Raw genomic sequence first — 27,651 nt, forward strand, 5'->3', positions numbered from 1 at the left:
ACTTGTTCCGTACGTCCAAACTTATTCCCTTGGGCTAACAAAGGCCTATGGTTAAGGAGGCATGTGGTTGGGTTCTTGATTAACATTCCTGTAACTTCTATCTACATTTGTGCACCAGTGTAAATATTTATGTAGTTTACTTGATAGATTACAACTATCACAGTTGTATCATGTACATACACGTGTGGTGAAAACAGCAACGTAACTGAATAGGTGTAGCTGTTTTAGAGATTGATGCCAATGGATTAGTAGAAAAAAAAAAGCTTGAACAGTTTACACAACAAACGTAGCACACAACATTTTTACTATTACAAGTACTGATTCCAACACCATTAGCTAGAAATATTACAGTCAACAGTGTGGGGCATTACGCCGTTACATTCAGCTGATAGTTTATACAGCAGCAATCCATACATACACGCTCAGACCCTCCCCCCCTGGCCTGTGTAGTGTGCGTGGCGCGGCGCTGTGGTGTGCACGAGCTGGCTGTAGACACTGTTCCTCGGCCTCTGTTCAGCCGCTGCCGCGACGCCCGTCCACCGATACCGCCGCCGCATGTCGCCCTCCAGCACGCTAAGAGCTGTTCTTGGACACACAAGACGGATGGGACGGCTGTGGTGCTTCCGGGAACGATGAAGTCGCTAAGATGACTCTGAAGTGATAATCTCCTAACTGATAAATTTTTAATTGTTAACTGGTACAGGAGCATATAAAATTAAATTTCAATCACTATCAAAATGTCGTATCTGTACGGGACGTGACGGCTGGGTGGCTTCTGTTAAGTTCCTGAAGCAAGGTCCTCGTGGGCCTGGCGGCGGGGCGGCGGGTGAACACTTCCCTGAGGCACTGCCCCGAGGACGGTGGCGTTGGCGGCCTTGGTAGTCGGCGCGAAGATGACATTTTTCGGTTCTTTGTTTTGGAATGTTTTTCCGTGTTTCATTTCACAACTGACTGGTGACCGTGAGACGTAGATGATCTAGTATTCGTTACCAGTATTTCAGTATTTGGCAGTTCCCGAATGTCCTTTTTGAGGTGGTTTTCATTACCTTCGTTGTTTTCATTCACTTCCAACATCTGTCACTGGAATTAGTTTACGATCTGCATTCTTTTAGTTTTGTGTAGTTATCCTGTAATTATGGCCAACTTGATGTTTTGTAGAGCCATTAAAAAGTACATTCACCTATACTCAAAGGAAACGAATTGATAAATAACAGTTGACCGTTCATTTCGTTGTCCATTATTTTCTTAGAACTAAAATTGGTGTTTTCCTAATTTCGTGTTGCATCTTAATAAATCCACCATTAAGAGGATGAGTGGAGGCCCGAAGTGAGGGGACGCAATAGCTTAAGGAAACGTGATCCTCCTCGCCTTGGGGGAAATCACGGCTGCTCTGAAGGAATTATAATAAAAGCTCACGACACACGCGTATGAAAAGGATCCCCGAAAAATACCTCTGAAATATCACGTCTGTTAGTTTAGTTTTACAGTGCAACTACGAGAGCTGTTACATGACACACACACACACACACACACACGCACACACACACACACACACACACACACACACACACACACACACACACACACACACACACACGCACATACACACACGCACATACACGCACAAACAGACAACCAAACTCAAGCAAACAAATATAAATAAGAAAATTTTTACTCGCACTGTTGTACAAACCTTCAGATCTCCGCACCTCTCTTGCACTTTCCCACTTATTTTATATCAATTAATTAACGCAAGTTTATCATAACCAGCACAAAATTCACCATTAATAAAGTTTAATCTAAGAGCAAGAAGTAGAATTTTAAAAGAAAGATAAAACAAGTATAGAAAATAAATCCATGGTAATAATAAAGTTTGTTAAGTCAGTTAGCAAAGTTTATTTAATGTCAGCTAAGCAAATGATGAAGCAAAGCAGTAGAGCAGAAGAGTACAGTCATATGCGTGATTGAGTGAGCGAGTGAGTGAGTGAGGAAGACCAGGGTGAGGCGGAGGCGTGACTCTCGCTTGTCTTACAGAGGGACAGATTCCCGGCAAGCGACCCGAGTACCTGAAGCCTGATGACGGGCCCAAGTACCGACCTGACGACAAACGTGAGTACTCTGACCTTCTCTACTACCCTTAACCCGTTGGATGCGGATTTCCTACAAGAAGACCAAGTTATAGGAATGAAACAAAAAGTGTGTGCTATAATTCAATGGAGAAAAGTGTAAAGTCATGCATTTTGGGAGGGGATATCCAGCATACCAGTACCACATAGGAAATACTCCACTATCCACCACAGAGGCAGAGAAAGACCTGGGAGTATATGTTTTCAGGCTACCATTGAAGGCGATATTCATGCCAATCGCAGCGGACGGGTTAAGGCTCCTTCAGTACCCAGGTGTATATGCTTGCCTCACCCTCCCCAGACACAGCGAGATTAAGGGCCAGTTTTACAGTCCAGTACAGCAAGTTCGTAAGCTCCCGAACCAAACACAAAATACTACGAAAATTCCTTATATTGTGTTTGCGATTGATATAAAAAAGGATTAAATTTTAGCAGACCACACGGGAAGTCTTTTTAGTATCTGGTATTGCTAAGAAAAAACGGATCATTGTGGAAATTATAGCTTGGTTTGGGCGCTTACAATGACCCTGTTGGACTGTGGAACTGACCCTATGTTCCGAACCCAGCCAGGTTAAGGATTCACTAATGCTGGTTAATAATCGCGAGAGGCTTACACGCCATTCACTGATTTGTTTGTTGTTGCAAATCGTCAGTCTTGCCTGACTATATACGGGTTTTGATGAATGTTTAACCCAGTAGCAGCGGGGATCATGTTTCTTAAAGGCCCTTCCCTCTAAGCGAGAAAAATGAGAAAAAAATCATCACTCACACAAACCATTTCATAATATATATCAAAGCATTTGTGATCAGTTTATGCATCATTTATTTTTGGGGGTTTATATCATGGCACAAATTTGGCCTGTCGCTGCTACACGGTAAAGAAACAAATTTGGCCCGACGCTGCTACCGGGTTAACTAAAAATATATGGAATGTTCACTTGTTCACTCAAAAATTGAATTGCCTGTTTACATTTACTTATCGTTGTTTGAGACATGATCAGAATGCTTGAGGTCACCTGTCACGTGTCGTCTCACCCATGTGTCCCCCGGCAGTGTACGTCATCAAGAGGGAGTACGAGAGCGAGGAGGAGGGCGGTGCGGGGCGCCGCTTCGCCGTGCTGGGCCCCAAGAAGGTTGCGGGTGTGGGGCCCACCACCAACGATGGGGTCCCCACCACCCTCAAGTCGGTAGGTTCCCCGCAACACCACACCACAGCAGTACAACACGCCACACCACACCACACCACACCACACCACACCAGTACACCACACCACACCACACCACACCACACCACACCACACCACACCAGTACACCACACCACACCACACCAGTACACCACGTCACACCACACCACACCACATTGCTCACCATATATAGACCAGTACAGTTTACTTATTTTCTCCAGTTCTCATCACTATACATACCGATCGAACCACAGCTCAGCATGAAAGTCTCCCTTTTGAATCACAACACACACATACACCCCTCCACCCACCACCACACCGGCTCCTTCCACAGGTCTCCCATCCACCAACTCACCACCGAAGAAATTCCAGCTGCCATGACATAACCAGATATTCACCTTGCCGTCATCCACCACAACCACCACAACATTTCCGACCTCCCTCGTTCACTGTCTTCCATACCAGACCTTTACAGAACACAGACCATACAGTACATTCCCAGAATCACGTCATTAACTTCCACATGATCCTTTTAACAATCAAAGGCTGTAGTCCAGTCTTAACCAATTTCTTATTACCCGTGAACCCTCAACACACCTTCAAGCCTCATCACACCAACACTTTCTCGTTGTACACTTCAGACCAGACTTCAAAACAAAATCACTGTAGAAGATTTGCTATCCTTCCGTCGACATTATTATTCCAATGTCGTCCATTACAACTCCCCTTCAGTGGCTCAGCAGAACAGTATAAGCCTCAGACCTTCATAAACTTAACACTAATCGGTCGCTCACTCAACCTCAAGTGTGTTAACGCTCATTGTGTTGTTTCAATTTACCGTAAGTAAGTGTGTGGCTACGATACATAGGCTGTGGATGAGTGAGGCCCCTTTCACACTGTGCCCCTTCTCGCCGCATCTTGATGCAGCTGCCGGAACGGAAACCCTTGCGACTGCTGTCGCCCAGTCGCCCAGTTGTGGTGTACAGGAACAATCGGTTTATGCTTGTGTCTGAGACCTGACTACATCAAGATGCAGCGAGAAAGTTCATTATGTGAAAGGGACCGAAGGCTGAGCATCACATGTAGAGACGCTGCTGCTGCTCCTGCCGCTGCTGTTGTTGCTTTGTGATGTCACTGTCCTGGGGCGTCGCCAGTGTTGGTCGTCCTGGCCGGCGCACGCAAGGCCTAGGTCAGGATGTGTTCGCCAGTTTGTAAAATTAAATATTCTGTAAAATATTCTGTAAAATCTTAGCTCAAGTGAAGAAAAAAAATATTAAATTTGATTTTTCTGGCAGTTTAATTAATATTTATCAGTTTATTTTTCTTTAGTTATTCCTAATATATTCTGACTGGCGACCATACCTTATGAGCTAATACTTACAGCGCTTCTAGGACTTGGGACGTCTTGAGAGAGAGAGAGAGAGAGAGAGAGAGAGAGAGAGAGAGAGAGAGAGAGAGAGAGAGAGAGCAGGCCTCGGTGTATGTATACGTGTATATATATGAACACTAACTGGTATATTTACGTACGTCTGTGTGCGTTGTGGCTGTAGTTTGTCCCCACTGTTATGTTCCGTTTCTGTCCTGTGTTCCATGCTGCCTTGTAGGATAGACTCAAGATATTCAAACTGATGAAACTCAAGGGCTTCAAGGTGAGTGTCTCGTCCGTCTATTTGTATGTGTTGCTCCTCACTCACAAATTACAAAAAAATATAAACCACCGCTGAATACCACGAAGCAAGGGAACACTGTGGTTATCCCTACAAACACACACATGAAAACCAATATAGATTTCATGAGTAACTCGTGTAAAGTGACATTCAATAGATGATCAAAATGTGCGTCTTGTAGCGGTGAAGCATAACTAAGTGAGTGTGATGTTTGTCTCCACCGCAGGGCGTGAAGTCGGAGCATCAGGGAGAGTGGTACAAGAGGATGTTCGACTCACTGCACAAGATCAAAGATGGTAAGTATGAGGGACGCAGGGACGGGGAGCATGAGGGCTGGACGGTGTTCTATACAGGGCAAGAAAGCATAGCAGGACTTGACATATTGCTACAGAGGAGAAATTTAATAACCAAACTTCAGGGATTCAGAGCCAAGTGATGAAAGGTGACAGTAATACAAAACAGCAGTAATTGGATATAGGAAATAGAGGAAGTATATTGAAAGGTCTTTATATGAGTGTTTGTATGGGAAAAAAAATGTTAGTAATGCAGAAGTTAATGAAAACAGGGAAAAGAAGTGTAGGGAAGGATGTTTTATATAATGTGTGTGTGTGTGTGTGTGTGTGTGTGTGTGTGTGTGTATCGGAGAGGAACCAAGATCATTACAGCCAAGGTTATGAAATGTGTGAGAAAATAATGTTTTTCTGAGCAATTAATCACAAGCAAGGTTAGAAGGGCGGACAGGTGACACAAACACACCTGGGCTGCCTCGAACGGAAGGTGTGGGACGGGTGGAAGGAAGCATTAACGTGTTCACAGCTTTTTTGATAAGGAAGGAAGTAATTGTTTTTGTCAATGTTTTTGTTTGGTTAATGGAAGTTGAGATCGACATGGCAGGAGAAGTAATAGTAACGGTGATAATGATAAATGAAGTGACAGTAGAGTTTTGTCATAGTTTGTTTTGTTGGTTGATAGAAGTTAAGACAGACATGGCAGACGAAGTAATGGTAACAGTGAAAATAATGAAAGGAATAATAGCAGAAATTTGTCATAGTTTCTTTTATACGACTGATAGAAAATAGAAGATGGTAGAAGAAGCAATAAGAGCAGTGATAATAGTAGAAAGAATGATAGCCTAGTCTGAGGTAGATGAAAAAGTAGAATGGGATGATTAGTTTAGTGTTTGTGCACGTGTGTGTGTGTGTGTGTGTGTGTGTGTGTGTTTGTGAATTATCACGAATGTACAGGGTAAAATCTGAAATGCATGTGTACATAACTACTTCGTACACACATACACTGTTTAAATGCACATGTGACTGAAGTGTGTGTGTGTGTGTGTGTGTGTGTGTGTGTGTGTGTGTGTGTGTGTCGGAGGAGGAGGAAGTTCAGTACATATGCGATAAATACTTGGGAATAGGATGACACCTTTAATTGTTTGCACGTCTATTTATATTGTTATGGTTTTTAGTCTCCTCCCCAGTAAAGGAATGAAGTCTTCCTCCCTCCCCCAAAACCAGTATACTCGTAGTTGGAATTACTCTTATTGATCCCAACTCGGAAGTAAAATTCACTAAAAGACATATAAACTTCCGAGAACTAAAAAAAGGAATGATTGTAGCCTTGCACCGCTCACCTGCAATTAACTGATCCATACCTGTGTTTCTGGGAAGGTACAGGTGTGTGTGTGTGTGTGTGTGTGTGTGTGTGTGTGTGTGTGTGTGTGTGTGTGTGTGTGTTTGAGAGGAAAAAGTCTTATGTACTTATTTTCACGTGTTTATACTGAAAAAAAATTAGGATGTAATCTTTCTATGTGTGTCCCATTTTTACAAGAGTGTTTGCTATTTAGGATTCCATTAGCTGTGTGATGTTTGTTGAAGCACTGCACTCTTACCTTAGTTAAGTCTCAAGTGTGTGTTTGTATATACATAAGCGTTTACTCTCTGCCTTTCAGACGATCACATCATCATCAAATATAAAGTACCCAGAGGTATTACTTCGAACCGAGTATCTGGTGTTTCCAATGGGTATTTCTCTCTCTCTCTCTCTCTCTCTCTCTCTCTCTCTCTCTCTCTCTCTCTCTCTCTCTCTCTCTCTCTCTCTCTCTCTCTCTCTCTCTCTCTCTCTCTCTCTCTCTCTCTCTCTCTCTCTCTCTCTCTCTCTCTCTCTCTCTCTCTCTCTCTCTCTCTCTCTCTCTCTCCCTTCCTTTCTTTTTTTCTTTCTTTCTTTCTTTCTTTCTTTGTCTTGGTTTGTGGAATGGGAGAGGAAGCATTTTGCACATCAGGGAGTATTTTTTTCTTTTCCCATAACATTAAAAAAAATTGAGTTATTATTATTTTTTTTAAGTATCATTGTATATATTTATTTTCCCGTGTTAATTTTAAGTTTTTGTTTTGGGTTTGGCTTTTCTCTCTCTCTCTCTCTCTCTCTCTCTCTCTCTCTCTCTCTCTCTCTCAGAAGTTGTATGTGGTGGTAGAAGTATGCATTTTCTTTTATTTATTTAAGGGTACACCATGCTAAACGTCTCTCCCCACAGCCTTACCCCCTTAACGTATTTCTCGGGCTATAATAATATGTCTCTCCACGCACTTAATATAGTTCCTAACAGCTCACCGGGTTCTAATTTGGTTCCTGCTCTCTTCCAATTACCTTTCAGACTCACCTAGATATAAATACAAGCAAACTCGAGGTACATAATCACGTCTCAGTATATTATTTTTTTCGGAGCTGGAGATCTGGATGTCTTTCTCTCCAAGGCTCCATTTTTATACCTTTTTTACTAATATATTATACTCTATTTTCCATTCCCGATCCATCTCTCGGCATGTGTTCCATCTCCATAACCTTCTGAACCCTGCCAGCTTGAACATGCAGCTTATCTTGCCTTTTAGAGTCCGTTAGTCAGCGTTCTTCAGTCCATATTAGAGTTTTTAAAGCCATAGCTGGATTTTTGTATAGCAAAGAATTTTTCATGTATTACGTTAGAACACATACTACATAGGATGGTACCGGTGCGTTTTCCTTTAGCTTCCTTATTTAGTGTTATTCGGAATCCCTGAGATATGCTTCATTATTGAATTTATTTATAGTCTGTGATGCGTCAAGATTTTCCTCAGGGTACAGAGAGACCCAACCCTAATTATTTAATACCAGCATCAGCGGCTGTGGCTCAGGGCGACGGCAGGTCTGGGTGGTGGTCCTGGCCGCTCTAAAGGGGAGAGGAGGGTAGAACACGGCTGAGGAAAGGAATTATGGCAAAGATTGGAGAACTGAATTATTAATATCCTAGTAAGTAGAAAGGAGTGATGGATTAGCGCCACCCACACTCCACACCGCTGCCGTCTCTCGGGCCACGCCGCTGATACGTTTTTATATCTTTGGAGTTTTCCTTTAGTGTGTGTGTGCAAGGACGTGGCTGCTGCCCCGCACGCGACACTCTGAGAACAAGTGTTTGGTACGCTAAGTACTGAAATGTTGCCTCAGAACGATATTAGGTGTTTGTGTTAAGGCTATTGAAATTTTTATCAAATATTGCTCGACACCTCATTCTGAGGTGAGCGTGAATGCGTAACCCATGACCGTAATATTCCTTAACTTCGGCAACAATAAACTCGAACTTTTGTCTTTGATGTTAAGGAAAAAGAGAAAACTCCGCACACTTGTTCCTTTGTGTCCTCGCGTCGGGGCCGCCGCGGGCTGTGCCGTGCGGGCTGCATGTGTGGCCTGTGTGCCCGCCGCCGCCCCCGCCGCCGCTACAGCTGCTGCTACTGCTGCTGCTTGCTGGCTCGCGGTGCTTTGCATTTAGTGGTGGACAAATACATATATTTTTTATGAATATTAACCTGCAGCAATGCGTGGGCTTAGAATGTGAAACTAACACTTATTCATAGTATTACATTTAACTATATAAGAATGAGTTTTATATTTTATTCAAAATCTCAGATAAGTATCTGTTATCTTTTTGTGTTACTCCAGTTTGTGGAAGCTCAAAGATTTGTTAACGTAATGGAGTGGAGTAGTTTTGTTGTATCTGTAACTATCACTATAACGTAACGTGGAAGAAGCAAATATGTAATGGGTCACCAAGCCTCCCCCCCCACACGTATGTCCCGTGCCCTCACCGTCTCTCCCTCCAGCGCGGTACGGAGGCTACATGTCCGAACCTGAAGGCTACGACTCTGACATCGGCGGCGGCACGCTGCGCTACGCCACCGTGGACCGCCGCCGCGGGCCCTCTTACGAGGCCGACCCCATGACCTCCAGCCTCCCCAGGTGAGTCTCGTGCCCCTGACCCGCCCCTGGGACAGCGAGAGTTGCCGCTGTGCCTTCCCCCGTGCCTCACCACGTACACACCTGCTCGCCCATCACCTCACCTCCCTCCAATGTAGCTCCTCACACCAAGACTTGTAGTTTGAAGCTTTTGTAGACTAGCGGGTTGGTTAGTGAGTAACAGTCTTCGTGGGTAGTACTAATACGCAATGTAGACACCTGAGTTTCTTGTATAATCTGACTTCCTGGCGAGGACTGCAATGTGACGTAGACTGTTCGAAGGTTACTAAACACTTGGGTTAGCTGGACACTTACCTGTGTGGTCAGTGAGGGTATTATTCTGCTGCTGAGGGAGTCTTGTGAGTCTTGTATGATGCTGCTTGGGAAGGAGGCGTGAAGCTTACGGGAGGCTTGTTATGTTGTGGTGGTGGTGGTGGTGGTGATGCTTCTTGGGGAGGTGTATTGATGCCGCAGTAGAAGTAAACATAAACACAGGAAGTGATTATAGTTATTAGATTTATGAAATGCAGCGTTTTCAAAGACACAACACGAATCCATTATTTATCTAATTGGTGTAGTTGTGTTATTCACGGAAGTGGTGATAGAGAGGATGATTCACCTATTCTTCTCGGGGTCTTCTATACAACCAACACCTGAAGTTTCATAGATTCAACACACCTTCATTCTACACCTCACGGGGGCTTCGTGATGCAGTGGCTAGTACACTCGGCTCACAATCGAGAGAGCCCGGGTTCGATTCCCGGGAGGAGTGGAAAAATTTGGGTGGCTTTTCCGATACCCTACGCCCCTGTCCACCCAGCAGTGAATGGGTACCAGGTATTAATCGGGGGTTGTGTTCCGTCTCCTGGGATCTGTTCCCTTCTATAATTCCTTCCCCTTCTGTATCTCTCCGGCATATGACCACAGATGTTGCGCCGACTAAACGAAACTTTCCAATTTTCTACACCTCACGATTGTTCTTTAATCCTCGGCAGCACACGTAGCAGGTACACGGCTAATAAAGTGAAGCTCCTCATTAGTATAGAGCTCCAGCACGCCATTAATATACCCTAACTCTGTGTTCTGAATACATACACTCTCACACTTCTAGCACACCCTGGCACACCCTATACCATGCATCCTCTCCACGCCACCCATATACCATTATCCATTCTTCTTCAAAAATGTTTATGAAATATTCGTATATATCTCTTGTTGACTGGCATGGTAATATGACGTGCGTACGATGTATAAGTAGTGTGACTGATGCCTGTGTGTTGGTATAATGCATTGACTTATTGCTTCTTAACGTAAACACTCCCTCTTGTAGCTAATTGATGTGCGTGCGTGTGTATCCTCTCGTAGGGTTTACATGTGTGTGGTTTGTTTGCACACACAGGCGGGGCGGCGGCAGGCCACACGCTGAGAGTCTGCCAAGAACTGTATTGCGATTGCCTTTACTTGATTTGTTTGCCCTCTCATTAATCTGCTCCGGTCGGGAATCACTGGAAAATATAAAATCTTCTCAACTAATTTATGATTTTATAAATTGCCTCTCAGGAATTCCCGGGAACTGCTTAAGTGATTCTCGGTGTAATAGCATCGTAGGAGCGTTATTAATATATTTTCTCATTCAGAGCCGTCAATCAATTCATTTAATTGTAAATATTATTGTGAAACTGCGATAAGCCTTAAATCGGTCGAATTAATCGACAACAAATGGAAGCAGAACCAATCACTTGTGAGGTTGGTGCGTTTGGCCCTTGACAAAGCTCGTATATGATTTCAAGGCTTGTTGAGCTGATGTCTCTTGCTCGGGGCGACTGAGTTGTAATGTAAGACTGATTGAACTGTTTATTAATCATTTCAAAATTAAATCGCAGAGTCATTGAAATGGCTAAGTTGGTCTAATTATTTGTATTTTCAGTAAAGTTGTTGGGTTATTAAAATGCTTCCCACACATCAATAATTCCCGAATTAACACACTGGAATCAAGTTTTGGTTTAGCGAGGTTGCGGCAGCATCAGGTGTGGCCCGCCGCGCCCCGAGTGCACAGGTGACGGTGGCGAATGTGTGTGTAGGTGTGGCACCGCTAATGCTTCCTTCCACTCACCTTTGCCTACAGAGAGTGCCTCATCGACCTGGACCCGTACGCCAGGTAGGTGCCCCTTGATTACCTCTACCATTGCCTCGACGCACCTTTGTTCACCTTTGCTCTTCTTCTGTCACCAATCAGAAGATGACTTGTTTTTACCTATTTTTTCTTTTATACTTTTGGAGTAGTGATGGAGATGATCTAAGCAGGTAAGATGCGACTGCTCCATATATACATCTTATGCAATTATATATTCAAGTGACATGTATCAATTGTGTTCCGTCTTATCGTTGGGGTGAATAACATGCTTCGCTCTATTTACCTGCACGGAAGGTGTGTGTAGTCTTGAGGTGTATTAAGCAGAGGATTTAGACGTGATTCCTGTAGGTATTTGTAACATGTTCCTCCTAGTATCGTGAGTCGAGGATTTGTGAAACGTCAGATATATTAAACTACTTTTGCTTGCGTGGAAAACTACTTCAATTGTGATGGTCTATATATTCAGAAAAGCTGCGCCATAGATAACATTTACATCAATACCTACGTGTCTTAATTACTTTTGAGGGTGAACACTTTGTATAGCATTTGTTCATCGTCTTGAAAGTGCACAGTGCTGACGTCATCTTTACAGTTTCAAAGTGGCGAGGTGTGACTGATTCAGCGGGGCACACCTGCGTCTGTTCCTGATCAACACGCAGAACTGCTTGCGCTAATTTCCTTCATTATTTCGTAGGTGTGTGTCGCTGGCATGAATTTATTACATTATCGTGGGGAAAGGGAGTGTTAGAATGATGAGTTTTCTTGATCATAAGTCGCGTTTATTTTATTTTATTTTTTATTTTTTATTTTTTTTACTATTTAGAATTTCAAAACGTACTGATTAACCTATTTCGTTTATTTTTTTTATGATAGAATGATAGATTTGCCTTATCACAATTCATACTCTCTATTCATTATTACTATTCAAAATTCTGGTACTGCTGATTAATCTATTTCTTTCATTTTTTATTCATTTTTATTGGGGCTTTGGGAGTGTATATGTGGCTGCTAATGTTCTTCCTTGATCTAACGTATCCTTTAGTGTGCTCCTAATTCGCTTTTTTATTATATTTTTTTTACTAGTTAGGGTTTCAAATCGTACTCCTCGACCTCTTTTGATATTTAGTTTTTCTTGGTTATTTTTATCGGGGTTTTTCGAGAAGCGTAAATTCAGCTGCTAATGTTCTTCCTTGATCTAACGTATCCTTTAGTGTGCTCCTAATTCGCTTTTTTATTATATTTTTTACTAGTTAGAGTTTCAAATCGTACCCCTCGACCTTTTTTAATATTTTGTTTTTCTTATTATTTTTATCGGGGTTTTTAAGAAGTGTAAAGTCAACTGCTAATGTTCTTCCTTGATCTAACGTATCCTTTAGTGTGCTCCTAATTCGTTTTTTTATTGTATTTTTTACTATTTAGATCTTCAAATCGTACCCCTCGACCTCTTTTAATATTTAGTTTTTCTTATTTATTTTTATCGGGGTTTTTAAGAAGTGTAAAGTCAGCTGCTAATGCCCGTCCTTGATCTAATGTGTCCTTGCCTACGATAAACACCCTCACTCACCTCGTCTTCCTTCGTCTTTCTAATCCCTCGTCGTTTTGGTTTCTTGTATAAATTTTTTGCTTCGGGCTCGGCGGGTGTAAAGTTGGCTGCAAATGCTCCTTCGTCCTTGATTTTTGTTTTTCTCCACTTATAATAACACGCGCGTAACCTCACCTCACTCTCCTCTCTCGCTGTGTTCGCGCTTCGGCAGCAGAGCGAGTTTATGGCCGATTCTGAAACGACGGGGCGGGAACGACATGATGCAACGTGTTCCCTTTTTCCTACCGTGCTCTGAACTCTCTCTCTCTCTCTCTCTCTCTCTCTCTCTCTCTCTCTCTTGTGTGTTAAGAGTGTTTGCGGTATAGAAATCTTAGTGAAATTAGAGGTATAGTGTCCTGTGTGTGTGTGTGTGTGTGTGTGTGTGTGTGTGTGTGTGTGTGTAGCTGGTTCTCAGGCCACGTAATTCAACACGCAGCATAATTCTGACACCGCCTACTCCCTCACTCCGTCTCTCCCTCCCTTACTCCCTGTCTCCCTCCCTTCCTCCCACTCCTCCGCTCATTACACCACCACCGCCACACCCTCCTCCTCTTCCCCCCCCCCTCCTCCTCCTCCTCCGCCATGACATCTCTCCCACACACCATCCTTGCCTCCCGCCCCAACCGCCATCCTTGTTGCTTTGCTTACCTCCGCCAGCATCCCGAGTTATCTCCTTCCCTCCCTCCATATCTTCCCTCTCGCCCTCATTTTATTCCTCCCTCCTTCGTGTCCTTTCTCCCTCTCAGGCATCAGCGAATTTTAAGGAAGTTATTGTTTGCATATCTTCCCGTGATGCATTTTATTTTTTTCATTTGATTTAGTAGAAGTAGATTATATACCGACACTTACCTTCCTTCTCTTCCTCCTCCTCCTCCTCCTCCTCCTCCTCTTCCTTTCATCATAATCATCATCATCTTGTATTTTGAGTAGTAAAAGTCAGTGCAGTAAGAGGGCAAGGGACTGAAATAAAAGAAAATGCATTAATAGTCGTTTTATATAATGGTGAAATGAGAGAGAGAGAGAGAGAGAGAGAGAGAGAGAGAGAGAGAGAGAGAGAGAGAGAGAGAGAGAGAGAGATGGATGAAGGGGAAAAGGGAGGGAGCGAGGAAGGGCTACCACATGCTTGGTGTCCAGTGATATTTACACACACACACACACACACACACACGACGGTTGCAATACTGGGAGAAAAACTGGTTCGCTTGGTGGGGTGAGAGAGAGAGAGAGAGAGAGAGAGAGAGAGAGAGAGAGAGAGAGAGATTTGCCAGTAGATTTGAGCATAATGCGAATCTTTAACATAACAATCAGACATGACCGTTGATACTTACCTTCAAGTTACCTCAAATCACGCATACCAGGTGTTCCCAGGTAGTCATCCACGCGGGAGAATGAACACAAGCATGAACCGTCCTCTGAATACCCTTACTGAGAACAGATGCCCCGAGATTAGCAGCTGAACATACTTAACCTCCGCCCCACCGCAGGCACTGAGCTTGTAAGCACTTTTGCGAGGCCGAGAGAGAGAGAGAGAGGAACAAGAGTAGGAGGAAGGGAGTAAGGGTGGGAGGGAGTAATTTATGTCTCGTACGGGAGAGGGGAAAGTAGGTGGTCGTGAAGAGAGAGAGGGAGAGAGAGAAAGAGGAGGAGAGAGAGAGAGAGAGAGAGAGAGAGAGAGAGAGAGAGAGAGAGAGAGAGAGAGAGAGAGAGAGAGAGAGAGAGAGAGAGAGAGAGAGAGAGAGAGAGAGAAAGAAAAGGAAAGGTTGATTTCTATGATGAGAGAGAGAGAGAGAGAGAGAGAGAGAGAGAGAGAGAGAGAGAGAGAGAGAGAGAGAGAGAGAGAGAGAGAGAGAGAGAGAGAGAGAGAGAGAGAGAGAGAGATAGAGAGGAGAGAGAGGGAGAGAGAGAGAGAGAGAGAGAGAGAGAGAGAGAGAGAGAGAGAGAGAGAGAGAGAGAGAGAGAGAGAGAGAGAGAGAGAGAGAGAGAGAGAGAGAGAGAGAGAGAGAGAGAGAGAGAGAGAGAGAGAGAGAGAGAGAGAGAGAGAGAGAGAGAGAGGACTGGTTCACATCACTGGGAGGGGCTGATGTCAAAGAAGGGGGGAGAGAGGGAGGGAGCAAGAGGAGGAGGAGAAGGAGGAGGAGGGGAAAGGGAAAGAGCTGAACAGTATGAGAGAGAGAGAGAGAGAGAGAGAGAGAGAGAGAGAGAGAGAGAGAGAGAGAGATCAATTTGCATGTTATAGTATACCAAAATCTGTATAGTCATCATCCGCCTCATTCACTCACTCACTCTGCTTCCACTCAATTACCGGACACGAACACTCGCTCATGGTTGCCAAGGCTTCATCCTGAGAGTCAATCACCGCGCCAGGTATAAGCACAGGTAGTATCAGTCGCTCACCTGGGCATACTTGTAGACGCAGCATCCTGTCTCTGGTGCCGGGGCGTCGTCTGTGGTTCCGTGTTAATGTCTCTGGGCATCATGAGGTAAGGTGAGGTGTTCTCTTAGACTTGGGAAAGATAGTAAGGCGTTTCGGATTAGGTAATGTTAGGGTAGTGGCCATCCTAAGGTAAGCTGTGGTGTTCCTCTGGCTTGGGGAGGACGTCTGGGGGTAGGTGGGTAAGGAAGGTAAGGTTAGGGTAGTGGTAGGTAAGGTATGTTGGGTAATGCCTGTGTGGAAATGCGTGGAAAAGGTTAAGTTAAGAGACCGTTAGTTTAGGGTTCATGGATGGTGTTTGGGTGACAGTGTGTGTGTGTGTGTGTGTGTGTGTGTGTGTGTGTGTGTGTGTGTGTGTGTGTGTGTGTGTGTGTGTGTTGCAGTGTTTGCTTGCCATAAGGTCACACGAAGATAAAAATTACGTTAGGTTGTTATCGTTTTTGTTTAATTGTCACGGCCATCAACGTTACTGCTGCGCTCACATTTCCCACGACAAAAAAAAAAAAAAAAAAAAATCCTTGTTGATATTGCTGAGAAAAAAAAAATCGGAATGTTTGGCGTGGCAGGAAGGAAAAAAAAATACAAATAACAAAAAAAAATGGATATGACATGAGCCGTAACGCTGGGCTGGGCCGGTCGTTGCCACCACCCTCACCATCACCGCTGTCACCATTCTCACCGTTGTTACCTGTGTCACTGTGGGGCCAGAGGTGTCGAAATGGGCAGTGACTTTCAATGAAGTGGATTTCGCAAGGGTCGAGTCATGAATCTACTTTATTTACGAACCTACCACTCCTCCCTCCCTCTCTCCCATGTCCACCTCTCTCTCGACTCTCCCTTCTCGACGCACCGGCACTCCTCTCTCACGTACAAGGGCACTCTGGCACTCTGTATCACTCTGCTTTACGGCAAGGCTCGGCTGGCACTCTGATTCATGGCCTCGTGAGTCTGAACGGAGGCGATAACCACGTCAGTTTGCGCTGCTGCCTCTGCCCGTGTCAAGGCCGTAGAAAGATGGATATTAGGTGATCGTTTTGAGAGGGGATGGATGCTGTGTTTGTGAGAGAGAGAGAGAGAGAGAGAGAGAGAGCATTACCAGCAGAACGGATATGCCACCATGCACTCGACCTTTTTTTTGTGGAGAATAATAATTAATGCCACACGAAATATCACTTGAACTTGTTCCTGCGAATCTAACTGTTGCACTCCATTCCGCCCTCTCTCTCCCTCCCTCCCTTCCGCCCTCCCCCCCCTCCCTTCCTACCCCTCATCATACATCACTCTCTCGCTCTCTCTCTCTCCCCTTACGTTGATAGGAGAAACGCAAGAAGAGAGAGGAAGAAAGGCAATGAGAGAAAGAGTGTTGTGCCCGGGGTTAAGGTTTACCACACGTTGTCTTGTTAATGTAACGCTCTCTGACGGGCCTGGGTGGTACCGTGGCGCCTACTGAGTGGCCGCTTGTTACCTTGCTACTTATGGAGAGAGAGAGAGAGAGAAGTATTATCGGATTGTAAACACACACACACACACACACACACACACACACACACACACACACACACACACACACACACACAAGAAATAAGGGGCAACCAAACCGTTTGTACCACTCGTCACTAGAGCAGCCTGAACTGTATATCTTCCCCACCATCACCGCAAAGAGAGAGCCAAGAGTAATGAAACAGAACGAAGGGGCTCGGGAAGAAAGCCAGCGTCGGCGTGCCCAGGAAGCCGTAGAGGCGTAGACACTCCCAGGGATTGACAATCGGTGCCTGGGAGGACCGACCCGCTGGCCAGACGCTGCAGGGACGGCGCCACGTGTAGAGTGTGTCGAGGTGCGGTAAGACGGGCACTTGAACGCCTTCACTCATCTCGTGGTTTTTCTCTCCCGCGGGGACTTCCATTCACGGATTTTCCTCTCCAGTGATTGTTTTTCTCACCTCTCTTCGTTGCTCGACGTTACGAAGTGCGTGAAAAGGCTTGACACTCGAGGGAGCAGATTTTTCCCCGCCACTCTCCTCCTTCCCGGGTATCATTCTCCCTCTTCTCCCCTTCCGCGGCCCTGCAACAAAGTGGTCTCCGTGCCGCGTGGACCTGATCTGTCTCTCATTCTCTCCCTCGCTCCCTCGCTCTCTCTTTCTGTAATTTCGGGGGAGAAATTACAGGAAAATGACAGGGACGGAGAGGAGTAATGACGCCGCGTGAGTGGGTCCTCGCCGCGGCTGGTGCAAAAAAGGGTGATCCTGTGCGTTGTGTTGTGCGCCGCCAAAAACACGGGGAATGTCTTAATTGAGGTCACCTTGTCCCCACGGGTAGAGGGGGCACACTGTCACGCCCGCTATTACGTTGCCTGGCCTCGGTGTCCCCTCACCTTAGGACGCAGTGCCGCCTCGTCTCAGCGTCTCTCACCGCAGTGCAACCTTTACCGCGCCTTTACTCTTCGTGCCCCGTTATACCTCACCTCCCTGCCCCATGCCCCTCACCTTCCCTTGCCTCTTCTACCCTCAGTTCTCCTCTAAGTGCAGTGCTAACCTAATATCCCCACCTCCCTTATTGTGCCCAGTTTCCTCACTTCTATGCCCCGTTTCCTTCCCCCGCTTATTCTGCCTTCAATTATCCCTTCCCCAGCGCTTTGCTACCCTTCCTTCCTCACATTACTGCCCCGTCATCTCCCCTTGCTTCTCTTCCATCAGTGCAGTGCTACCCTAACCCCAATTTACCTCATATAAAGCCCCCGTTTCCTCACATCACTTCCCCTGTCAACTTCCCTCCCCTCGACTCACTTAAATTACCTCTCACGTCACCTTACCTCACCTCTCCGACCTCCCGACCTCACCCCTCTGACCTACTTCGCCCTGTTCTCATCATCCCTCCTGACCTGCCCGCCCTCCTGTTGCTCCACTGCCTTGCCTCACCCGCGGGACCTTATCAAACGGCCTGCGAAATGCGGTGGGATGATTGCCGTGACCACCGCGCTATCAAGTGTTTGTGTTGGCGATAACGAGTGGCTGAGGGTTATCTTCGTGGCTCAGCGTGGGTGATGCTTCCTATTGTGGCTTGTGTTTGAAGGACAGCCTCAGTGTGTGCCAGAAAGAAGTGAGAGAGTGTGGTAGGAAAATTAGTGCTTATGATAACGAGAGTGAGATAATAATATACGCTCCAAAAGGAAGGAAAGATTGTGCATGCCAGCTGTCGAGATGAAAGGTTGCGAAGGGAGTGAAAAGGTGGAACAGTAAAAAAAAAAAGATATTTGTTAAAACTGTGACTGAAAACTTAGTGGACTGTTATCTTACGTGAACCAGGTGTGAAGGCTCGTGTTTACCTGTGACTCCGGAGTGGATGATGCAAGGTTTAAAAATCTCTTGCGCCGGTGTGGCCAGGAATATTGGGAGCCATGTGCCAGCGTAGCAGCACCGTGGCCGGGAATACAGGTGCGCCGACGTGACCACGCATAAACAGTGCTGCTCTCGTGATTAGAATTGACGGGAAAAAGAGGCCACCAATGTAAACAGGAACGAAAACTAAATAGTACAGCTCCGTAGTTAAGAGTGGAACTGTTCATGCCGACGTGGCCATGGAGAAACAGCAGTGCTTTTGGGTGTTCAAATAAAAAAGAAAGGCACTGGTATAAGTATAGGAACGGAAAGAAAACACGAAATTAACTAAGAATAAAGCCATGTTAACGTGACCAAGAGCAAGCAATAGGTCTTTCCTCATTAGAAACCGATAAAAAACACACTCGTGAATTTTGGAAAGATAAAAAATATAAACGAAATTAGGAGTGAAATCGAGTATATGCCCGCGTGACCAGGAGTGAATTAATTAGCACACCGCCTCAACCTGGTAGTGAAACCGTGCCAGGGAGCCGCAGGGGTGAAGGGGGGTGAGAGAGAGCCAATGTATACCGTGGGGCGCAAGGGCAAGGTGAAGGAGCCACTTGCAGACGGCTCACGTGCAACAGAGCCACCAGTGCCGTCGTGCCCCCTGACCACAGCGCCTCCTGAAGGGCACGAAAAGTCGGTCTCGTCATGGAGTTTGAGGAAGTTCTCGCCATTTTCGACTGCCTGGACCTGCCCGGGTGAGTGCCGCGGCGAGGGGCTGAGGATTTTGCCTTTGTCATTTTGCATTTTGTTCTTGTTTATTGTAAAGGAAATAGTGATAAAACAGAGAAAAAGTAAGTTTGGAAAGGGAGGAACCGGAAAACCTAAAAATATAAGGAAAAACGATCCGGATAAGATTAAGGAAATATGAGATTCCCCAAAAAGTTATCAAAAAATTCGGAACACGTAAAAATGGAACAATACGAATAAGAAAAATTGATCGTGATAATAATACATGTAACAATAATAATAATAGTTTGTGTGTGCGTAAAAGCGAAAGAATATTAAAGATCATAGGTTTCATAGTGGTAATCGTAATCGTTGTGTGTGTGTGTGTGTGTGTGTGTGTGTGTGTGTGTGTGTGTGTGTAAGTATGCGTGTGTGTGTGTGTGCGTGCATGTGTGTATATATATAGAAGGTTAATTTGAGGCGAGGGGGAGACATGTAGTTATTATTCTTCCCTCTTTTGTGTTGCATCTTTCTGAGGTTTCGTTGAGGGTCGCGTTCAGGGTTCAAGAAGTCGACGCTCAGCTCGGTGGATTTCTGTGCCAAGACTTACGTGGTCGATGCTTCACCCGAGGTCTCTCTTAAGGATACTGTTGGGTTCCCTTAAAAAGAAGCAAGATTTTAATAATGAGCCAAAACCACTGAGTACAGGCTTGAGGGGAAAGTCTAGGTGATGAGTTCAAGAAGGTAGTTTAAGTCAAGGTAATAAGTGTTGAGGTATCAGTCGGTGCTCAGCAAGGGTTTAATTTGTGGTTTACTGATAACAAGCGTAGGATAGTCAGTCGGTTTGCTTGTTTTGGTTGTAAGTTGTTCGTTGAAATCTTATATCGTTGGGGTGAATATTAATCCGTCAGTTGTGCTCTCTCTCTCTCTCTCTCTCTCTCTCTCTCTCTCTCTCTCTCTCTCTCTCTCTCTCTCTCTCTCTCTCTCTCTCTCTCTCTCTCTCTCTCTCTCTCTCTCTCTCTCTCTCTCTCTTTTCTGGGTGGACTGTAATAGCTGTGACGAGGCCAAGGAAGCATCACAGAAAACCACGACCATTTAGGGGAACTATATGAAAACTGCCAAGCTTGAGAAAGGCGTTACGAGGTGGTTTACTACACTTAACAGAATGCAACTTTCTTTTTCTTCTGAGCTTTTTCCCAAGAGTTCTTCAGCCCCGTTTTCTTGCCTGAGGGGGACTTAAAGAGCGCGGAGGCGGCGGCGCTGTGCAGACAATTATTGCTAGTGAAGTCAAGGTGCGCCGCGCTGGCCGAACTAATAGTCCCCAAAATGTAAAAGCGTTTGGATTGTCTGTGTCGAGGATAGAGAGCTGAACACCCGCTCTTCGTTTTCTTTCTTACTGTGTGGGTGTGGATGTCAGTTTCTACTACTACAACTACTACTACTACTACTACTACTACTACTACTACTGCTACAATAACCAACAAGAATGCTAATAACTGCGACAGGAACACAAACATTATAAACAAAAACATCATTACAAAAAACAAACAAACGAGGCACACACGTGAACCAAGGGAATGAATTGCGTGTGTGTGTGTGTGTGTGTGTGTGTGTGTGTGTGTGTGTGTGTGTGTGTGTGTGTGTGTGTACGCGCGCACCTGTGTGTACGCACGTCACTCTACACACACTCCACCTGCTTCCGGGACGAGCATATCAAATCACCCTTTAGTTTCCTCCTCCCTTTCCTCTCTCCTCCCTTTCCTCCCTCCCTCCTACCTTCCCTTTCCTCTCCATACACTCCCCTCGGCTCCCCTTCCTTCCTTCCTCCCTCTCTTGCATCCCTTCCCTTCCTTCACTCCTCCCTTCTCCCACATCCCATATCCTTTACGTGTCAACCTTATCCCCCCTCCTCCTCTTCTATCCTCTTCTCCTTTTCTTCTTCCTCTTCTTCTTTTTCCTCTTGCTCGTATTCTTTCTCCACCCTCTTCAGCCTCTTCTTTCTCTTCATCCTTCTCTTTTTCTTCTTCATCCTTTTCTTCCTCCTCTTCTCTTTATTTCCTCCTTTGTCTTCTTTCCTATGTTCCTCCTCTCTGTCTGTCATTGCGGACGCTCTCACTGTCAATCTTGTCTTCGCCGTTTTCCTCCTCCTCCTCCTCCTCTTCCTCTTCCTCCTCCTCTTCTGTCTGTCATCTTCCTCTTCACCTCCTTCTTCCCTCCTCCTTTCAGTCCCTTCCACCGCCCCCTCCACTCATACATGACATATTTCACCCTCTTATGCTTTCTTATTTCCTCCTCCTCCTCCTCCTTCTTCCCCTCCTCCTTCTTTTCTTTCTGTTCCTCCGTCCACGCCTCCTCCTCCTGTTCTTCCTCCTTCGCCGCCTCCTCCACGTCTGACATATTTCATTCACTGTTTTCTGGTTCTTGCTACATTTTATTTTATTGTAGCTTAATATATTTCAGTAGAATCTATTTTGTTTATCTGTTGCAAGTTTTACCCCGTAGTTCCTTTTCTCTATCAATAGGCACATTTATTCCTAACGCTATTGAATTACCTGAAAAAAAATGTAATGGTGGCGTTTTTAAAGTCTTATCATTAACTTCATAATATTTAAATGCTCTTGTTGGCATTTTTTCTGTCCAGTTGTTTGTCAGAGGATTTATTTAAAGTCAGAGTCAAGCTATTTTTTTTTTTTTATTGATGTATTTTTTTTTCTTTTGCGCCCTCTTGCTCTCTTTAATTTCTCTTACTCCTGCTCCTCCTCCTCCGCTTCATGTTCTACTTAACTTACTAATCATGGCTGGAACGTGTGTCTTTGTCTGTTCGTGATCGTTCAGGTTCTTGTCATTCTGCATTTTTTTTTCTTTATATATTTCGTTTTTTATCTTTCATTTCGTATCGTGTTCCCTTCTGTCATTCTTGCTCTTCTTCTTCTCTTGTGGTTTGTCTTCATTTTCCGTCAACTATCTCCTATTATCTATGTCTTCTTTATTCCTCTCTCTTCCTTCTTGCTCTTTTTTTTCCTCTTCTGGTTTCTCCCTTATCCATCAACTATCAATTATTATCTATCTTTTCCTTTATTCCTTCATTATTGTCTCTTATTCTCTCTTCGTACTTTACATTTTGGCTCTTCTGCTTTCTCCTTTTATCCTTCTACAACCTTTTATTATCTATCCGTGTATTCCTCCTTCGTACTCTGCATTCCGGTTCTTCTTTTCTTATGCCATCCCTTTCATCAGCTATTATTATCCATGTCTCTTCGTGTATTCCCTCTTTATCACATCTTCCTCCCTCTTCCTGCTTTACATTCATCCCTGCCTCGCCATTATTCTCCCTTCCTTTGTCCTCCTTTCCGTACGCAATTTCCGATCGGGTCCCAAAATTAAGCTGGGATTCTGTAGGGCCCGTTACACCTGCTGGGGCGTGCCTGTGGGGGTGGGGGGGTGGGGGTGGGGGGTTTCGTGGTTCACAGTCGCCCGGGTCACTGGTTCGCATCCCGCCCACTGGAGGATCGCCAACAAAAAACAGGGTGTCGCAAAAACGTGTCCAATTGATAGTCACGATGAGTACCCGCCCCGCCATCCCTGCTTTCCTCTCTCTCCCTTCTCTTCTTCCCTTCCTCCCTTTTATTCATCCTCCCTTCCCCTCCTACATATTTGGCTACCTATTATCCCTCCCTCCCTTTCGTACATATTTTCCTCCCTGTTATTACTATTTTTCTTTTTCATCGTTTTAATTATATTTTTATCCCATTTATCTATTTCTACCATTCTCTTTATCTCCCTTCCCTCATATTCCTTTCTCTCCTCTTCACTCATCTCTTACTCATCTCTTCCCTTATCCCCACTTCATTCCTCTCTGCCTTCCCGTCATCTTTGTTCCTCTCCTCACTTTGCTTTCTCTTGTTCATCTTTTCATATCATCATCATCATCGTCTTAAGCTCTTCCATTCCCCCCCTTCATTCCTCTCTGCCTTCCCATCATCTTCGTTCCTCTCCTCACTTCGCTTTCTCTTGTTCATCTTTTCATATCATCATCTTAAGCCTCTCCCAACGTCCTCCACCTCTGTGTCTGATGTTAGTGTGCTCCATACTCCTCCAGCAAATGCTCTAATTTAATCTCCTTACCTGATCCTCTGTCTGCCCTGACTTGTATACAGTTCCTCGGTTGCCACTCTTACCTTGGTTGTTCATCTGTTATATCACTTCAACGCATGATATGACCTGCCTAAGTCCATTTCTTATTCCTTATTAATCGTCATAAAAATATGTTCATACTTTATCTCCTCCCTAATACATGATGCTCGCTTTGTCTCCATGTTATACTCTACACTTCACTCGTTTACTTGGTGCGCTTCTTAGGTCGACATTATAAGACACTTTCAAATCTCATATCAACTATTTATAAAGGTCAAACAGGGGATCAATCGGGTTCTAATGAGTGTTTCTTTAGGGTCACGGTACAGAAGAAGGGTCACACTAACACCAGGGCCATAAAACTACTCCTGGAAATGTCCCAAACTCCTACGCAAGTCTTGTCAAATAGGTGAACTTTGGCGACGAAATGTTTAGCTATACGGCCCTTTTAGCTTTCTCTCTAAGGACCAGTTTTACAGTCCATTAGGGGGCCTTCGTGGTGCAGTGGTTAGCACACTCGGCTCACAATCGAGAGAGCCCGGGTTCGATTCCCGGGCGGAGTGGAAAAATTGGGCGGGTTTTCCGATCCCCTACGCCCCTGTCTACCCAGCAGTGAATAGGTACCAGGTATTAATCGGGGGCTGTGTCCCGTCTCCTGGGATCTGTTGCCTTCTCCTACAATTCCTTCCCCTTCTGTCTCTCTCCGGCATATGACCATAGATGTTGCGCCGACTAAACGAAACTCCCCAACTTAGTCCATTACAGCAAGTTTGTAAGCTTCCCAACCAATCACAAAATACTATGAACATTTCTTGTATAGTGTTTGGCATTGATATAAAAAAAAGGAAACTATAGAAAACCACACCGGAAATTTCTTTAGTGTCTGGTATTGAGTAGAGATAACGGATCATTGTGGTGAATAGAGTTTGGTTAAGGCGCTTACAATGACTGTGTTGGACTGTCGAACTGGCTTCTGAACCGTGTGTTAGGGCCGGCATGATACACTTGATCGAAGCACTTTCACTTCAGGGAGAGTGTCAGATTGTTATTGATGGTATTAGTATGCAACTCCAAGCACTTTCCGGGGAGATAATGGCTGGATTACTAATGACTGCATATGACGATGATGATAATGATGATATGAAAAGATGAATAAGCGAAAACGAAGAGAGGAAAGAAACAGAGATGGGAAAAGGTAGACGGATACGTATGAAGGGGAGGGAAGAGGGGATAAAGAATGAGAGGAATAAGATAGATGAGTGAAGGAGAGGTAGAGGAAAGGAAGGGAAGGATAAAATGCAATAAAGGTACTAGAAGAGCGGATGAGAAAAAGGAAAATAAAGGTAGGAATAACAGGGAGGGAAAGGGAGGAAGAGGAGATAAAGAATGAGAGGAATAAGACAAATGAGTGAATGGGAGGTAGAGGAAAGGAAGGGAAGGATTAAAATGCAATAAAGGAGGATGAGAAAGAGGAAAAGAAAGGGAGGAATAACAGGGAGGGAAAGGGAGGGATTTCGAGTCCAGCACGTGATTAGACTATGGTGAACGACCCCCACCCCCCCACCCCCCCGACACATAGCTTCATTTCATTACAGCTCCTACCCGACCCTCTCGATTTACCTCCCCTGCTCATCACTTTTCTCGCCCTCCCGTCCTCCCTTTCCACCCTTCTCCCTTTCTCTCTCTATATCCACCCTCCGTCCCCTCTACCTCCCTGCCCTCCCTTCGCCTCACCCTAAACTCCCCACCAAAAAATCACCCTTTCCTCCCTCTATCAACCGCCCCCTACCCACCGTTTCCTCCCTCCCCATTACCTCCCTCCCTATTACCCCCCTCCTCCCCCCCCTTCCTCCCTCCCTCCACCTCTACTTCCGGAAGGGCACAAGTTCCCACACTGACCCGGCTAATGGTATGTCCCTTTTTTTGTCTCCCTATTTTACTTTTTTTTTTTTTTTTTTTTTTTTTAGTCATCCAGATTTTTCATGGCGAATGCAAAAAAAGTGGAAATTCAGGTGCGTTTACTATTAATGGGATGGGAGATGATGGGAGGGAGACAGGTGTGTGTGTGTACGGAGGGGAACAGGTGAACGGTGACATTTAGAATTTTTTTTTTGGTTCTTTACTTTTTTTTTGTTATTTTGCGTGTTTGCTACAGCGAAAACCGGTCGAAAAGGGAGTGACACAAAGGATGGGAGGGAAATAATGAGGTGCTGGCAAAAAAAAACTTGAATATGCATAGAAAAGGTAGCAATAGGAAGGGATTGGCTACTCTTACGTACTCACTAAATGTATTCACTCACTCACACTCACTCACTCACTCACTCACTCACCCCGGATGTACGTTTACCAGACTCACCTAACTACTCCCTCGGCTGACCCAGTTGTGTGTGTGTGTGTGTGTGTGTGTGTGTGTGTGTGTGTGTGTGTGTGTGTGAATGGGCGTGCGTGTATGAGTGCGTGCGTGCATGTATATGTTGCATGTGCGTGATTATGCAAATGTGTGTGTGTGTGTGTGTGTGTGTGTGTGTGTGTGTGTGTGTGTGTGTGTGTGTGTGTGTGTATGTCGTGATTGATGATGTTTTTAGTCGCCCTCATTGTTCGTGTTTTGTCTGCTTGGTTTCGATGTGGTTCAATCTGTGTGTGTTTCGAAGCTTTGGTGTTTCGTTGAGTGGTTCGTGGCGTTCGTTCAGTTGGCTCGGTGGTGGCCGGCGTGTGAGTGGCCGGGTCAGGTGTGTCGATAATTTATTTACCTGTGCCTGGCGTGAGTTCAGGTGTGCTTTGTAACGTAACTCGCCGGGACGGATATCCGATTCGATACGCTTCACTCGAAAAAACGGCGCATCGGATTTACAGCTTTGAAACATTCGCTTTGTTTAGAGATCTGACATTTTTAAATTTTCCCAGATTTTTAGTTTAAGGGACAATACCAACACTTTTACTCTCTATTATTTTATTTGGTGACTTTTAATCCTGCTTTCTGGAATAGCATAACACTAAACTTTCACTCCTCTATATACGTACATTATTTTCATATAGTTAAAGTTTGCATTTATATCGATAGAGTAAACGCAATAACCCGAATAATACATGAGCTTGACATACATTAGTGAATAGTGAAAGGTTTGTGAGACTCGGGAACACAAAGGCAGTATTGTGACGGTGGTATTGGTGTGTACGTGTTGAGGTGAAGGGGACGAAGGTAGACTTCTGGACCTATTTTCCTTTATTTCTTTTATTTTCCTTTATTTTTTTACTTTCCTTTATTTTTTTACTTTCCTTTATTTTCCTTTACCTTTTTTTTACTTCTACTTTATTTTCCTTTATCTTTTTTTACTTTTCCTTTATTTTCCTTTATTTCCTGGATCCTGGACCTTGATGTGGCGTGTTCTGTGACGGGGTAAGCTTTTGTGGAGGTGGTAGTGTGGGGTGCAGTGAGGTGAGATGTAAGGAGATGTGACCTATTATGATGCGATGGGCTGTGGTAAACTGACCTATATATTACAAAAGAGAAGGAAACGCTTAGTGAGGAATAGGAGGAGGAGGAGGAGGACGAGGAGTGATGTTGAGGTGGTGGTGGTATGGTGTTCCTTTCATCATAGTTCCCTGTGGCATAACATTTGGTGGTGTGGTGTTGGCGTGCTGTGGCTAAGGGCATGGGTAGAAAGATATTGTGGTGTTCCTGTTGTGTGTTTTCATCTGGGCCTGTTGTATGATCCCCCTTGCTGTCCCTTTATTGATGTGGTTACCGTGTGCTGTGGCTGTTGCTGTGGTTGGTATGGCTTCATGAACTTAGTGATCTGTGGCTGTGATGTGACTTTCGAAATACAGAGATGGGTGGTGGAGGAACCGTAATCTGTCCCATTATTGCTGTGGTTCCGGTGTGATCTGGTAGTGTCTGTATCTGTGGCAGTGTGGCGCCGCGAACGTTTATCACTGGCGGGGCGAGGTGTGGTACAAACCGTGTCTTGCGAACGTTTCTTTCATTAAAATAAGTCTTGTAATTGTCTCTCTCCTCCACCCATCCGGTTATCAGTGTCACCTTCCTCACTGCTTTCCTCCCTCTCCTTCCCTTCCTACCTC

At 44.9% G+C, this 27,651-nt stretch overlaps 2 protein-coding genes across 16 annotated transcripts in view; both read left to right on the plus strand.

The window, feature by feature from the left end:
• Nucleotides 1-11,410, plus strand: part of LOC127003784 (titin-like) — a 326,729-nt gene extending 315,319 nt beyond the window's left edge. For 11 of the 14 annotated variants that reach the window (XM_050870823.1, XM_050870821.1, XM_050870822.1 and 8 more), the window contains 6 exons: nt 2,035-2,109; nt 3,180-3,313; nt 5,205-5,274; nt 6,927-6,962; nt 9,109-9,244; nt 11,367-11,410. In XM_050870823.1, the coding sequence (XP_050726780.1) occupies nt 2,035-2,109; nt 3,180-3,313; nt 5,205-5,274; nt 6,927-6,962; nt 9,109-9,244; nt 11,367-11,403 (488 nt within the window). In that variant the 3' untranslated portion in view covers nt 11,404-11,410. Of the gene's footprint in view, nt 1-2,034; nt 2,110-3,179; nt 3,314-5,204; nt 5,275-6,926; nt 6,963-7,628; nt 7,662-9,108; nt 9,245-11,366 lie in introns of all 14 variants that reach the window. The other 3 variants (XM_050870814.1, XM_050870816.1, XM_050870819.1) reach the window with 3 other exon arrangements.
• Nucleotides 11,411-18,541: 7,131 nt separating this feature from the next.
• Nucleotides 18,542-27,651, plus strand: part of LOC127003793 (uncharacterized) — a 136,081-nt gene continuing 126,971 nt past the window's right edge. Inside the window, exon 1 of one of the 2 annotated variants that reach the window (XM_050870846.1) lies at nt 18,542-19,466. In XM_050870846.1, coding sequence (XP_050726803.1) covers nt 19,417-19,466 — 50 coding nt within the window. In that variant the 5' untranslated portion in view covers nt 18,542-19,416. The remainder of the gene's footprint in view (nt 19,467-27,651) is intronic. The other variant, XM_050870845.1, reaches the window with a different exon arrangement.

Source organism: Eriocheir sinensis, chromosome 26 (assembly GCF_024679095.1).
Source record: "Eriocheir sinensis breed Jianghai 21 chromosome 26, ASM2467909v1, whole genome shotgun sequence".
NCBI lineage: Eukaryota > Metazoa > Arthropoda > Malacostraca > Decapoda > Varunidae > Eriocheir > Eriocheir sinensis.